Source organism: Cololabis saira, chromosome 12 (assembly GCF_033807715.1).
Source record: "Cololabis saira isolate AMF1-May2022 chromosome 12, fColSai1.1, whole genome shotgun sequence".
Taxonomy (NCBI): Eukaryota; Metazoa; Chordata; class Actinopteri; order Beloniformes; family Belonidae; genus Cololabis; species Cololabis saira.
Genome location: NC_084598.1, coordinates 29,210,487 through 29,226,269, shown reverse-complemented (window position 1 = coordinate 29,226,269; position 15,783 = coordinate 29,210,487). Strand labels below are relative to the sequence as shown.

General features: G+C 39.3%; 1 protein-coding gene across 4 annotated transcripts in view; it reads right to left on the bottom strand.

Annotated features, from left to right (window-relative positions):
• Window positions 1–1,719: 1,719 nt before the first annotated feature.
• Window positions 1,720–15,783, bottom strand: part of LOC133457310 (TOX high mobility group box family member 2-like) — an 82,072-nt gene continuing 68,008 nt past the window's right edge. For 3 of the 4 annotated variants that reach the window (XM_061736440.1, XM_061736442.1, XM_061736443.1), the window contains 5 exons: window positions 13,087–13,317; window positions 8,236–8,316; window positions 5,444–5,842; window positions 4,171–4,310; window positions 1,721–3,414 (listed from right to left, as the gene is read on the bottom strand). In XM_061736440.1, the coding sequence (XP_061592424.1) occupies window positions 3,372–3,414; window positions 4,171–4,310; window positions 5,444–5,842; window positions 8,236–8,316; window positions 13,087–13,317 (894 nt within the window). In that variant the 3' untranslated portion in view covers window positions 1,721–3,371. Of the gene's footprint in view, window positions 3,415–4,170; window positions 4,311–5,443; window positions 5,843–8,235; window positions 8,317–13,086; window positions 13,318–15,783 lie in introns of all 4 variants that reach the window. The other variant, XM_061736441.1, reaches the window with a different exon arrangement.

The following is a 15,783-nucleotide window of genomic DNA, read 5'->3' as shown; positions in this document are numbered from 1 at the left end:
GTCTTGTCTTGTTTGTTGGCTGTCTGACAATGATGCTTCTGAAACCTGTGCTGTCAGGGGAGTTCATATCTGTCAGAAGAGGAAATGAGAGGCTCTGATGGGTCCTGATGGAGCAGGTACCACAGCTGCTGGACGCGATATTAGTGATGGGAGATTGGACAGGTGGGAAACTAATATTGAGCAATAGGTACAGTACTTTGAGGGGTTTTTTTTTGTGTTTTTTTTTAAACCAATATTATCACGGAACAATAATCAAACAATTTCTAATTAATTCAAGCTTTGAGGATTTGCTTTGAATATATTTTCAAGCTTTGAATTTGCACAAACCAGTAAAATGGACATACCTTCCTATTATATGTATATAAACAATGTTCTGTAGCTGTAATCCTTGTTTATAATAAAGAAAATGGTAAATTGTCTTGTTTCACAACGCTTCCAACTGTTAGCACTAGACATCACCAGCAGGTGGAGATAGAGGAACATGAATCTTTCAGTCACTCACTCACTAGCAGGCCGTTTCTAATAGTTTTCCCTCATCTGGGCTCTTGAGCGCCTGCTCTGCTCCTCTGTTCCAACATGACCCTCTCATCAAGGTGAGCACACATCTGTTTATTATCCATTTATTTGAATCACGTGTGTTGGAGCAGGAACATCTTTACACTGAGAAGAATAGAAAAAGAAGAACTTCTCATCCACCTCGCTCATGATTACTTACATATTTAAATCAATTTGTTGTGCATATCTTTCATTTTTCTCACCAGACTTTATAGTATATGCTGCACACATGTCTTGAGTTAAATTATTTCTTTCCTTCATTTAAACAGGGCACTTTTACTGTTAGAAACGCCCACTTCAAAAAAAAAAGAAGCCCTGTAAACGTGTTACCATCTGGAAGTTCAGCTGCTTGTAAACCACAGTTCGTAGTTAAAAGTGCTTCCCCGAGGGTACATCAGTGTTAAAAATGACGTTAAGGCCTTTCAAGTCCTTTTTTTTAATGTCATTAAAACACACCAGAATCACACGCTACCATCAGTTTTCGTTATTGAACTGTAATTAAATTAGCTCTGACTTTGGGTAAGGGAGTGAAAATACGTGTAGTTTTAAGAGTCGCCTCTAGGGGGCACTGCGTCCTTATCGTCAAGGTGAATGGGGAAGGGGGAGGGAGGTCTGGGGAGGAATGATGATGGATTCCATTTCTATTCTACCTTTAATCCAACTGTGAAATTCATAACTAAAAGGCAGTTATTTTTTTTTTCGTCTTCTGAGGCAGGTCTCTGAAAGGCTGCGCACTGCTGCATCAACTTGGAGTTTCATCATCACACCTTTACAAAAAAACAGGGCCAGCGGGCAGAAATATCTTTACTTGATATATACAATATTGATCTAGTCTGGATCTGGAAAAGAAAAAAATAATACAGAAAAATACTGTGAAAAGGTCAAAGTACATTAAGAGAAACCTAAACTCTCCTGCTAATGAGCCATGTGACAGCAGTCACATTAACTTCTGCAACATCAAAGATTATCCTCCTAATTAACCTCAGACACATGCAGGGGAGGAGGGAAGTATACGTTTATAGGCATTTGCAGCTATCGTCAAAAACCTAATGAATCCGTTAAGCTCTAATAATGTGTGACAAAGAAAATAAGAGGAGACATGCACATTCACTTTTCCACTTTAAACATTTTATTACAGACAAAAGAAAACAAACAAAAAAAGAAGTATTTGTGACACAAAATGAATCTAATGCTGGTACATGTACATGAGAAATGCACCACCAAGTTCTGAAAAAAAAGTTAATATTCTAATAACAATGTTGTTGATTCAATAATAATAATAATAATAATAATAATAATAATAATAATAATAATAATAATAATAATAATAATAATAATAATAATAATAAAAATGAATCCTGATCAAAATAAGCCAAAATGTTACTTCATGTAGCTCATAAATAGATGTGAAACCTGCAACCAAATTAAATATAATGACCAAATTGTAAAATGATATTCAACAAAACAAAAAAGGGTTCTTTCGTCACTGGCTTAACAAATCAAAAGAAGCACATTTGGCAGTTTTATGCACAAAATTAAAATATCTACCCATATGACTGTTCTTCTGAAACACAAATCCTGCTACAGTGAAAAAACAAAAGATTTTTCTTTCCTCACAAAAAAAGATAAAGATGAGTTCAACACAATGCTAAAACACCTAATAAAACTAGTCGAAAACTTTAAAACCCACTGTTATGTTTTTTTTTTTCTCTTTAGTAACATTTCACATTTAGCAACTTTTTTTTTATTCACCTGTACAAGTGGTGTGAGACTAAAAGGGGGTGGGGTTACAGGTGGGGAGAGGGGCGGGGCTTCCTTATTGACCGAGAGTTAAAAGGAGCTAAAATTTCTGACCCCCTACGGTTCTGCAGCGTCCTGAGGCCACGTGAAGAGAGGGACACTCTCAAACAAAGCTCCGCCAGCTGAGGAGGAAATTGAGCATTTTTCAGTCTTTGCATTTCCCTTTCATTCGGAGAGATACAAGACCAGTGAACACAGTTTCAACACTAGTTTTAGTGTGTGTATTCCCTCACTGAATCTGCCTGCACAGGAACCACAAAACCAAACATAAAGAGGATATTAAAAAAAAAAAAAAAAAAAGAAGAAGAAGAAGAAGAAGAAAAAAAGCAAGGGACTGCAGCTCAATACACACATAAGAGGAATCCATTTTGGTGATATTTACAATCACTCTGTGATAAATAAAGGAAATGAAGGAGTCCTTTACTTAGAGGACAGATGATTTACAAATGTCTTATGTGTTTGTGATTATCTCTTCATTGAAATGCTGCTTCACTTTTCCTCAGTCAAGGGGAAGGGGGGGTTTGGGAGTGTCCTGGAGCACATCCACCCCTGAAGAGGCAACTATGTTCTACTTTTGCCCGTTAGATTTTCAAATCCTCATACTTTAAGAGCATTTCATCGTCTTAATAAGAGCAATCCATGGCAAACACAGCGTAATGGCGTGATCAGGAGAAAAATCAAATCATTGCAAATTGAGAAGACATTTTTTTTTTTTGGTCTTCATTTCCAGTATGTGGGCTGGCATGAGCTTAAAGCTCACTTCCATGTTGAAAAAAAAAAAAGTTTGGTGATGAAAGGGGGAAAAAAAGAGAGAGAGAGAGCGAGTGAAGAGCCCCAGGCTTCTGGCCGATCTAAGTGCTTGGCAAACAGGTGAAGTTACTGTAGCAGTCTTTGGGATTTTCGAAATCCATCAGAAAAAAAAAAGAAAAAGAAAAGGTGTAAAAGCAGATACATCGATGATGCGGCTGTTATGTTAGAAAGCTCCCTGGAGTCTGACATGTGGAGGTTTTTCAACTTCAAGTGAGGTAGAGAGGCTTGTCCCGAGCTCCCATGCCGCTGCTGACGGAAAAACAAAACAAAACAAAAAAAAACTGTATGAATGCGGATGTACGGATATCAGTGAACAGAGTAATGTTCTCACTACAAGTCTGCTTATCCTATATTTCACCAGGGGAAAAAAAACGCATCACTAAAGTCTTAGCTTAGGGAGTATATCAAAAACCAACATAAAAGCTGCAGACAAACAACAGACATCAATAAGAATGAAGTCAAAATTTGCAGATCAGTCGCTTTTTGAAATGTCAGATACCAAAGTCTATTCTCCAGTTATCTTTACTGACAAACTGGAAATAATTCAGCGCCATCTAAAATCACAAACTACAATGATCTGACACACAGGATGAAGATTTAACCGAAGACTCAATCTACTTGAAAGAGCTCCAAACACAATTTGACCAAGGCGTGATCCCATTTGGCATGAAGATGAATCAGCTCTAAATTCAGGAGACTCAACTGCCTTTCTAAGCAGAGTTTCAGGTGTGAGAGAAAACATCCCGTGTTCAATAAAGCAATGTGTGCCGAGTGAAACATGGGGAAACTTAATTGGATGTCACACTTTTTCCGAGCTTGTAACAGCATTGTTCTAGCGCTGCATTAGTCATTTCAATTTCAAAGAGACGCTTTGCTTTAGCAGTAAAATTGCAGTTTGTGATTAATACCGTCTGAGTCTCAAGTGAAGTGAAATGGTTCACACGGAAAATGAGTGTCACGCAACCTGCTTTATTTTTACCAGCAATCACAGTTGCTCCAACTCACCCACAATGGTTGGGTCCACAGTCCCTGTTGCAGTACTCGCCATCCCAGTCGGGGTTCTGACCGTGCACTGGATTGGGCGCCCCTGGAGACTGTGAGCCGCCGACGCTGTTCTGGTAATCAGCCTGAAGATGGGAGAATCCCTGAAGATCGGAGGAGAGAAAAACACAAGCAGAAGTTATGCCATCCAAGCTTCATGATGGCGTATGAGGCCACAATTATGTCAGCGTAGGGCTGGGCGATATATCGAAATTTTAATATATATCGATATATTTTCAAACGCGATATGGTACGAGACAATATCGTTTATATCGATATAGCTTTTTTTTAAAATGATTTTGATATAGCTTATTTTGTGACAAATTGACTTGAATGTTTTATTTGAGATTTGCATAAATGTTTTGTTATTTGCACAACTGTCAACCTCAGTGGAAAAGTCTGCCTGTTACTGTCTACATTGTATTAATTGCACAGTGTATTTTAATTGAATTGTTATGCAGGAAAGGGATATTTGTTTTATTTTATTCAAGAAGCATTTTTATTGTATATATGCAGGCAGTTTATTTTTATTTCATTTGTTTTATACATGTTGATATTGTGCAGACCTCTGTTAATAAAGGTACCTGTGTGACATTTGGCACGAGGCTTTGTATTAAAACTGACTGTTTTTTAAGGGTTTGCCTCAGAAAAAAATGAAGCTAACAGAGATGCTATGCTATAATGCTTTGGAGGAAACCCCAATTATGACACAGAAAAAATATCGATATATATCGAGTATCGCCATTCAGCTAGAAAATATCGAGATATGACTTTTGGTCCATATCACCCAGCCCTATGTCAGCGGTCGACATCAGCTGCCGGGAGTGCAAAACCACTTGTTTTTCTCTATCCATTTGCTCTTATTGCTTGATTACAATGGTTCTTGAAATCACACTTGGTCTTGCTCTGACATGATCCCCTGCAGCTGGACTGAACACAATAGCTTGTATGTGAGAGTGGTGAACTGAGAGCTCTTTTATTTGAAAATCAGCAGAAATTAAAAGGAGAAAAAAAAGACAGGCCAATCACGAAGTTTAATCAAAGCATATTAGCTACCCCTTTAGGGGTGATAAATGTGTTTGTGCAACACTAATTAATAACTATCAGTTAGTAATTACAGATGATGGTTGCATGTTTGGCACAAATTCCATAACTGTGAGGAACCGAAATACATACAACGCATGCATCATTACTCAGACGAGCATGTGCCACAGCGTGTAATGATGGCCGCACCAACCTGTTGGCTGAGAGGAGGGGAATGCAGAGAGGCCTGGAGCCCCATTTGGTGCGAGATGATTGGCTGTGACTGCTGCATCCGAATTGGCTGATTGAGCAGGGAGCTCTGGTTCAGGGAGAGCTGAGTGTGTGGATGCAGAGGTGGACTGATCTGGAAGGGTGCTGGGGGAGAGGCACTCATGCTGGGTGGGAGCATCTGGGACTGGCTGAGGGTGGATGCCAGGGTGTGGCGGGGCGGCCCGCCGTAGCTCTGGAGGTCTGAGAGAGGGAAGGAGCCCGGGGGGCCCAGGTAGGGGGAGGAGGGCTGAGGGGGCACGCTGTACAAAGGCTGCTTGGGGGGCAGCATGTGGGAGGGTTGGCTGGTCTGCTGGGCACTTTTTGGTTCAGGGTCGTTGTAAGTCTGTGGATTCAAACAGAAAAAAAAAAAAAGAGACAAACCACAGTTTCAACAATACAAGAAAACCTCAGTAATAAAAGATGTAAGCTGAAACCCAAAACACCAATGTTCAGCCCCCGTCTCGACTTTTAAAGAGAGATGCTATTTGCCAGGCTGGGTTTAATAAATGACAGCCACAGTACGCAAGCCACCAGCTAACCAGCTGGTGTTTGTTTGCTTATCAGCTGCTGGGATTTCACTAAATCCTGAAGACTGTTTGCTGTCTTTGACTTTTGCTGGACTCACAAGGTTATAAAGCACAAGAATCTGACAAAACTTTGCCTGGAAACCTTGAGTTCTTGTCTTAACTGGATGCTGGATTATGACTAATGTTCATACTCGGTTAAATATTGAGTCTAAAAATTGTCAATGTGTGAACAGGCATCGCTGTTGCTCTATGTATCAGCCCACTAATGGACTGTATGGAAAGGGAGCAAATAATAACTTAAAATTCAAAGTCAATAACCACACTTTTACCACCTGTAGTAGACTCCCATATCCAGTTGGGGGTGAAAGTGTATTATTAAGTAGGCATTTTTAAGGTCAAACGTAATTGCTTGTTCAGTAGTTTTGTGCTCTGCCGAGCTTTAGACACCACATTGTAAGGCTGCAGCTTATTACAACTAGTGCAAAATGCCACAGCATTTCAGCATCCACAGACTCATTACTAAATGATTCTAAATGAATCCTCCATTAGAAGAAGAAAAAAGCAAGTGCTGAGAAAGTTCATCAGCAAGGATCAACTCATATTATCAGGTAAAGCGAAAGCAGTGATGAGTAAACAAAGAATTGCGAAGCTACATGGAACAGGTGTTCTGGTATCCGAGTGCTGCGACATCTGAAGGGAAGATAACATTTACAATGGATTCGTTGGGAGTGTAACTACGAAAATAGTCCAGTCCATATGGACGTTTGATGGCGGTCGAGCACAGTCTTGCAGTAAGAAATCATGTTAATTCAAATGTTAATTATGGAGAAACATAGATGGCAGGGTTAAAACTGTTTCAGGTCTACATTCAGTAACTTTAAGCAGATGATTTCAGTGTTCTGTCATAAGTTTTAGTTTTTTTTTGCTGGGTAGTTATATCCAGTGTTTCAAGAATTAATGTCAGTACTTCAAAAGCTGTTATGTTATGTACAGTATATATATTTTTTAAATTTGCTGGGTGCAGCTGTCCAGTATAGTTCGGGAAGATAGCTGACACCAGCAATCAAAAGATCAAAAAACAGTTTTATGCATATTTATAATTCAACAGCTTTTACTGTTTGTTTTTTGGAGGAACCGGACGAGGGACTGAGACGGGCTTCACTGCCTCAAGCAACGGCCTCATGTGTGAAACAGTCCTTTACCAAAATCCCACAAACCTGACCTTTTTCGGTCTGGACAGTGAGCAGGTGCAAAACACACAAAATACCCCATCTCCACCCTCCCCAGGCCTCTGTGATGAGCTGTCAGATTGCTCATCTCCAGCCATCAGTGTTGATTAGACGGTAATGGAGCCCATTTGTATGAATAGAGCCGGGGCTGAGGTAATGATCAATAGACACCTTGACGTATAGATGGGAAAAAGAGGGAGACACACACCCGTGTGTGCATACACATCTACACACGCACATACATATATGCAGGACTCCAAGCAAGAGAAATGAGGCTGTTTGCCTGCAGAACAAATGGAATGACAAAAGGAATCTTCCCCACACTACATTGTGTGCTGTTAATACAAAGAGGCACTAAACAATGCAATCCACAGCACCTCCTCGATCCCTTTCTTTAGTCCCTGTGTTGCCTTGCTGGTGTGTACAAGACATCACCGTTCACGGGGAAAAAGGAGTGTCATAGATCTAAATTAGCAGGAAAGTGTCAGAGGTTCGAAACAGCATCAAACCCTGATCGCCTGTGTTGATTTTAATGTACTTCCTGTTGTAGATGAGGAGAGAAGGAAATTGATGATCTCATGCATGACACAGGTGTCTGTTAGTGTCAGATGAATTTAGAAATGGTATTTTCTAAAAGACAGGCACTGTATAAATTATGTTCATCTGATTTCTCTGATAGCGATTCCTTTCCATCTTCCAGCCCTCATCCATGATGCCTCCATATGCTTCTGTGGTCTGCCACGGTGACCCTTCCCCCTTCTCTATATCACCATTCTAGCAGCAAATCCCAACCCCCAATCTCCAACCTATGGAAATCAGGTATTGTTCCAAATATGGCCTGTTCTTTTTTGCATGAGATGCCCCCACCCTCCCCGTCTGCACTGTCTCATCCATCGGAGGCCCCACCCAGTCCATTAGCAAGGATTTTCCATCCAATACATCATCAGTCTTATCCAGGGCCTGTGTGTCATAAGCGTTACCTTGGAAACCAGACTGGCTCGGTACGCGGCCAAGGCTTTCAGGTACTCTTTCTTAGCCGCCTCAGTTTTCCTCTTGTATCCCTGTGAAGAAGAAGAAAAAAAAATCAAAACAAGATGCTTCGGGTGAGAGGAGACTTTGACATGCTCTTAAATGTGCAGACATACATCTGTCAACACACACACACACAGACACACAAGCTTCTTTCTGGCTCATTCAAACCATTTCTTAACCACATCCAGCACACATGGACATGCGCATGCACAAACCCGTGCACAATCTCATCAGTAATGGCTCTCTTTCCATCAGAGCCAATGGTACAGAACACCTCCATTTCCTCATCATAGCATTAATACTCCCTCATCTCAATGTGTCTCCCTCTATTGCAGCAACACATCATTTCCATTACAATCCACCTAAAGAAATGAACTGGAACTTTTGTTCTCTCTCTCGTTGCCTCTTCAGCTCTGCAATAACACTTTCAGTAGACTGACATCAGTGATAAACCAGAATGGTTGTTGTCATTTGGCACATTAGGTTATGATCCCTTTGTATAAGTTTTGTTTGTAACTGCCTTTCATATTGTTTTAGTGATGCACAAACCATGCTTTTCATATACCTCAAACAACAATGAAGTCAGAGTTCTTATATCAAGAATGGGCTTAAGAGTTCCTGTTTGTTTCTGCAGGTTTTTACATGCAGGTGTTTTTTTTTTTAGTCAACACACACACACATACCTGTCCATCTAAGATGTAACATTTCAGACACTGGTCACTTTTAAAACAATATTTCTCCCCTTTTCTTTCAGACATGTCAGTGACAGTGACAGACAGAGCCACAGTGTGCCTGCGATATTTGTCACATGTTTGAGATTGGACAGTAAATCAAATGAGAAAATGCACAGTTGTTGTGTACAATGTGTTGGTGGAGGATGGAAGCAACTGAAAATATGGTTATAAAAGAGAAATCCATTTTAACCGTAAAAAGCCTTATTTTCACCAGCTTTAATGAAATGTGATGTTTTACTTTACTTGAGGACAATCTTGGAACCACAAAAGACACAAAGGTCCTCTGATACTATGATTTTTAACAGTTTCTCTCCTTTATTTGGCCCCAACAATAAGAACAGTGATTTATTACAGTACAAGTGTGGACTTGGTAAACTTTATAATGCAGGAAGTCCTGGTATATGCAGTTCTCCCAAATACCAGCAGGGGCTGCCTCCAAAACTATTTCAAGCCTAGAATAATAATACAAAAAAAAAACAATAAAAGACGATTTTGGTCGCTATAGTTAACCTTCACAGTGATGACAAATGTACTTGGGTGAATTTTTACGTAGGCCCTACCCATCAATTGATATCATATGACGCCACAAATGCATGTGTCATCACTTTAGCTAAAGTGACTTTCGGTAAACATGACTTTTGAACTGTGAATAAAGATCTAATAGAGTAAAATAATTCTTCCTTTAAACATAATATGGCTTGTGCTGTTAATTGTATGAACAGATCACCGTGAGAGGCTATGAGTTGGAAGGGGGTGCAAGCATAAAGCTTAGCTAAGCAAAGATAACATCTACCTTTACCCCTGGCCGAAGGCTAACGGGCCGAATCCGGGAGCGACTTCTAGCTCGTCGGCTACTCTGGCTTGGTCATTTCAGATAAAAAGCTGACAGCATTGTTATTTGGATTGGATTGGACTTGGACTTGACTTGTATCAATGGTGGACACTGAGGACTAAAGACTGGACACAGACTTGAAGTTTAGTGACCCTGCAGCAACACTGATTACTATGTCCAAACTGAGATTGCTGTCACTTAATGTCACAACACGCACTAGGACAGAGTAGAAGGGTTGTGAAGTGGTGACCATTTATAACCGATACACTACAATAACAGCCCTTCTAGAAATTAGCATAATATTACACAAATCTAGTCAAGCAAAAAACCTCTTTTAAGAAAAAACCTCTTTGTCCATGTGGTTAGTACATTTTTGTTGACTTAAAACCAATTTTCTTAAAACAGGATTTTTATTTTTCTTACATAGAAATGGATTTTGGCAGTGTACCAACAGTTTTCCTTGTGGTCTCATTAATTTAACAAGTGCATGTCTAAAATTGTACTGGAAATGTGCTTTTTAACTGTGAGATTAAGTGAAATGTGAACATAAAAAAAAAGTCCAAGGAGAATAACTCTTAGTTGGAAAACTATGTTTTTTCATTATTATTACTTTTTCAATACTATTATATAAACACATTTACAGACACAAAAACATACATTTCTAAATCCATGCACTCTAGTAATGAACTGAGCTGGAAAACAAAAAGGACCACTTATAAAACGCAACATCATGACCTCCTACAACTCAGTCATCATTAGTTTCCTACCTATTACTGCAGAAAGGGGGGGTGACTTTAAATAGCAGCAAAAACAATAGATTTTCTCCTGAATAGCCAAGATGCCCTTCAGCCAAATTCAAGGATGAAACGATACTGAAGGGGGATACACTAATTGTGTATTCTAGGCAGGATCAAAATAGCAGGCAAGAGATAAATAAAGAGAGTGGAAATGAGAACTTCACACGTCCCAGCTTGTCAGAGAGCCAATGAAGATGCATGGTAGGGAGTGTTATAGAGGCTGGAGAGAAGAGAGCAAATGGGACAGTACCTTGGCCTCTAGCTTTGCAGGATTCTTTTTTCCATTAGCAAAGAATATATTAACTAATATTATATTTAGCTTAGACACACCTGAAACACTTCTTTGGACTGCGATGTGACAAGCAGAAACAATGATATTTTCTTTGTGTCTTTGTGTGATTGTTTACTTTCTTCTTAGCTCAGAGGAACATTTAGCCAGTGAAAAACATATCTTTCTTGGACTCCTGAAATCTCCCTGATTCCCATATTGACCATAAGTTGCTTGTAAAATGTCCTACGTTGTTAGTCTCAGACTGTTTTAAGGCCGCTGTTGCACACGACACTCCCCCACTCTTCCTCCTCTTCCCTTAGCTAGAATTGAATTTAGAAAGAAAATCATTTTAATGAGAGCCAGGGGACCGAGGATAAACGGATGGATGGATTATCTTTAGAAAGAGAAGTACTGGCTCATTAAGGTGAGCTGTAACTCACAGAAACGTCGTGGTAATTATGCAGCAGATAATGGCAACAAAAAGGCTGCAGCCGCAGTGCACACGCCATCTGCTGGTGCTGTCAAAATCTGTTATTTAAGGAATTTCTTTTACACATCATCTCAAAGTAGATACTTTTCTTATATTGGTTTGGATATTCAGATACTGTGCCAAATGTTAATCATCATTGCAGTTTGAAGAGCACATCTCTTAACTAGGAGCTCCTGACCGTGAAGCTTACGAGATCTTAAAAAAAGAAACCTACTACTGATAATAATGAAGTTAACATTCTGATGTCTGATGCCATTCTGTGATATTGAGCTCATGAACTATGGTCATATTGCAAAATGTAAACTTTTGCTCAAAAAAATACCACTAATTACTTCAGAGAGAAGCAACCCATTGTTATGGAAGATTGTATTGAGGGATCTGGTTTCTGAGGAGAAGTTCTGGAGCCAGGTTTTTAAGTCTATGTTGGCAGAAACGGACTCTGCCCAAACCCGGTTGATCCAAAAATGGGCAATTAGGCAGACTTAAGAAATCTGACAGTCAGTCAGATAGCACATACCCAACTTAACTCAGTTACAAAAAGCTACCCATCTTAAAGTTACCCAAACATTCATTGTGACTGAATCTGCCCTTTTGTCAGGTGATTCTACTGAAATGAAATTGCTCCATTTGAGCTCCACTAGATCTACAATCTAGCCTCGGTGGCCCAGGCAGAAAAGCCAACAGCAACAGCGATTGCACTGCAACTGTGACCCAGACCCTTCCAGGCTGGCCTTGAATGGCGGGTGATTAAAGTGGCCCCCCCTAGAGGACACAGCCCCAGCAGTGCTCAGCCGGTCCACAGGCCACCTGATTGTCAGCAGTTGCAAAATGCAGAAGACAGACAGCCTTCCCCCGTGCCAAGGCCACCCCAGAGCTGGTTAAGACAAGCTTGCAGTGCAAATGATAGCACACAAGCGATATTGTCTTTAAAATAAGAGTGATTAATTTACTGCTCAGATAACAAAAATGCTAAGCGCTAAGTAGAACTGTGTATAATATTTAACCACATCTGTTGGAGACTAGGGCTGGGCGATATATCGAGATTTTAATATATATCGATATATTTTCAAACGCGATATGGTACGAGACAATATCGTTTATATCGATTTAAAAAAAAAAAATGTTTTTTTTTTTTTTTATGATTTTGATATAGCTTATTTTGTGACAAATTGACTTGAATGTTTTATTTGAGATTTGCACACATGTTTTGTTATTTGCACAACTGTCAACCTCAGTGGAAAGGTCTGCCTGTTACTGTCAACATTGTATTAATTGCACAGTGTATTTGAATTTAATTGTTATGCAGGAAAGGGATATTTGTTTTATTTTATTCAAGAAGCATTTTTATTATATATGCAGGCAGTTTATTTTTATTTCATTTGTTTTATACATTTTGATATTGTGCAGACCTCTGTTAATAAATGTACCTGTGTGACATTTGGCACGAGGCTTTGTATTAAAACTGACTGTTTTTTTAAGGGTTTGCCTCAGAAAAAGGTGAAGCTAACAGAGATGCTATGCTATAATGCTTTGGGGGAAACCCCAATTATGACACAGAAAAAATATCGATATATATCGAGTATCGCCATTCAGCTAGAAAATATCGAGATATGACTTTTGGTCCATATAGCCCATATTGGAGACTCATACATTTCAATACTCTGGCATTTTGTACCTGCTTCTGCTCCTCTCCTAAGCTATCCCACATGGAGGCAACGATCTTGGAGACGTCCCCGAAGGTGGCATTTGGATTCTGGCCCTTTATGGCTGCCTGGGTGTCTCTGAAGAAGAGCGCATATGCAGACACAGGTTTCTGTGGCTCGTTGGGGTCCTTCTTCTTCTTCTTCTTTTGAGGCTTGGGTTTGGGCTTCATCATTTCTGCCGAGGGTCGCTTCTCATTGCTTATCTGGGGACAGAACAGAGCGATGGAGAGGAGGTGAGATGAAGAAAATGCCGGTCATAAATCAGTTAATAATAGGTCTTTTCTTACCGCTGCAACGGAGAGACGTGTGGGGATTCTTGTTCATTACAGTATGTAGTGTATTTATAGGTGGGGTGCGTTAAGTAGATAAGACGCTGTTTTTTGCACGCACACAAGTTTGTGCTTTAATCTTACCTTACCTTAGCCATTTACAATTCATGACTTCAACATTAACATATCTTCCCTTCACACCTAACCCCTAAACCTTACTCTCTATCGGGGCCCGGAAACAACATTTTGATTCATCTGGGCAAGTGCACTCTAAATTTACATATTTAGTGGACACATTTACATTATTTTATCAGTTGATAAATAAGCTGGCTTTTTGGGTATCTATATTTTCTTATTTTGGCTGTTTTTATGTACACCATAAAGACAACATAGACAAAGGGGACATTAGAAAAAAGGTTTAAATGCAAAGTTTTCACAGTGTGTACCCTGTTAGTTTGTCAACTAGCTGGATTCTGTCAACATCTCAAGGAAGCAATGCTGCTCCCATCTGTGTGATGTACTGCATCCAATACACACAAACACATTTTCATTTTCCAGGTATGGCTTTGACTGGGAGTCAAATGCAGGTCACCTGATCCTGGATGCGATTTTAAATGGAAATTGCCATCTTTGCTCAAGAGAAATCACATCCCACACGACAGAGACAGAAAAAGGGAGAGGGGAAATAGAGTGACAGCTTTATGTTACCATTAGTATCAGTGGAATATGAGTTAACCTGATTTCCTAGATGCTATAACAAGAAAAATATATATAATTTCAGCCATGTGACTAAATATATGACATTCTGAATATGTAATGATATACTGGTTACTGAAAGTAATACTTCACTATTTACTGTTGCAGCTTTATAAGGAGTTACCCAAAATTTGTTTAGAGTTCTGAGGGATGTAATGATGTTATTTTTTGCCTTCCTGGCAGAGACACCATCTCCCAAGCCAAGCTGCCATTTCATCATGTTGCATCTTTGAAAAAGTACATTTCTGTCAATGGTTTCTTTCATAATCCCTCGATCTAGGCTTTAAGCTTTCAAACTGAGCGGGGGGAAAAAAATCGATCGAGGTCGAGATCTGCCCCTCCATGAGTATCAAACAGCAACCTGAGGACATTTAAAGGAATTCGTTTTCATCTACTATCCACTCACTGTGAGATTAAGCAGCAACTACGAGATTATGAGATTAATAACGACAAGATTAAAACACAACTATGATTATCAGTTGCAAAAAGATGAAATGACAACCTCTGAAAAGTGTGTTGTTTTAGAAAAGCATTAGGCCAACAACAAACTGAATTCAAAACAGCATGTAATGAACTATTACAAAGCACAGGTCCAAGAATGAATTTAGTGGCTAAAGAAAAACCTCAAAAACTTTTGAAGTGGGCAGAAATTAATGAATCTTCCTGGCAAAAGCACTGCTTGTATATTCCACATTTTCCAGGTAATATTCATTTTATGTCTAGCATGTTTGTGAGTATGAGTGGTTTCATTAAAAAAATAATCACACCTCACTTTTAGGCAATGAGGCCGAAGACAGGCATTTGAAATGACATCTGTTCCACCCAAGTCTTTGAAGTGAAAATAGAAGAAACTGATATCAAAGCCAATGTAATGACAGAAAAAAGGAAGGAAAGAAAGCTGAATAATCTCCAGGAAAATGTATGTGTATTCACGCAGAGAAGAGAGTAATGACACTAAAGAGCTCACAATGGCATGTGCTCACATTTAAAAGAAAGTTTTCTTCTTCTATAATTATTTGAGACTTGTGTTTTTGAACTCCAGTATCTTCAGTACGGTAATAAAGAACGAAAGTGAAAACAGTTAAAAGAATTCATGATATTAAAAAAAAACAAACAAGCAAAAACTAATAAAATACTATTAAATATTACTTGTAAAATAATATTACGCTTGTCTAAATGTAACTGGTTACCGATTTTACATTGTTAATTGAGAACATATTTTTAGTTAACAACTGAACTGTCTGATTGTCTTATCTTTTGATCCAATTTTAAGAAATAGTAATTTTAGTTGGCTTTAGGCCTTAGGATTCCAGCACTGGTTTTTGCAGATGATGTTGTTCTGTTGGCATCAGGTGTAAAGTGGCTGGGATACAAATCAGCATCTCCATGATCTGAACACATGGTTCTCATTTGGAAAAATGCGGCATGCCCTCCTCAGGCTGGGGGTCGGTGCTGCCTCAAGAGAAGTTCAAAAACCTTGAGGTCAGGTTCATGAGTGGAAGAGAACTGGGGGGATGCAGACTCTGCACCAGTCTGTTGTGGTGAGCTACTGTATGATAATGTATGAGAAGGAAATCAGATCATGATCTGCATACACAAGTGAAACTTATATTGCTTGCAAAAAAGGGCTGCAAATTTGCAAAG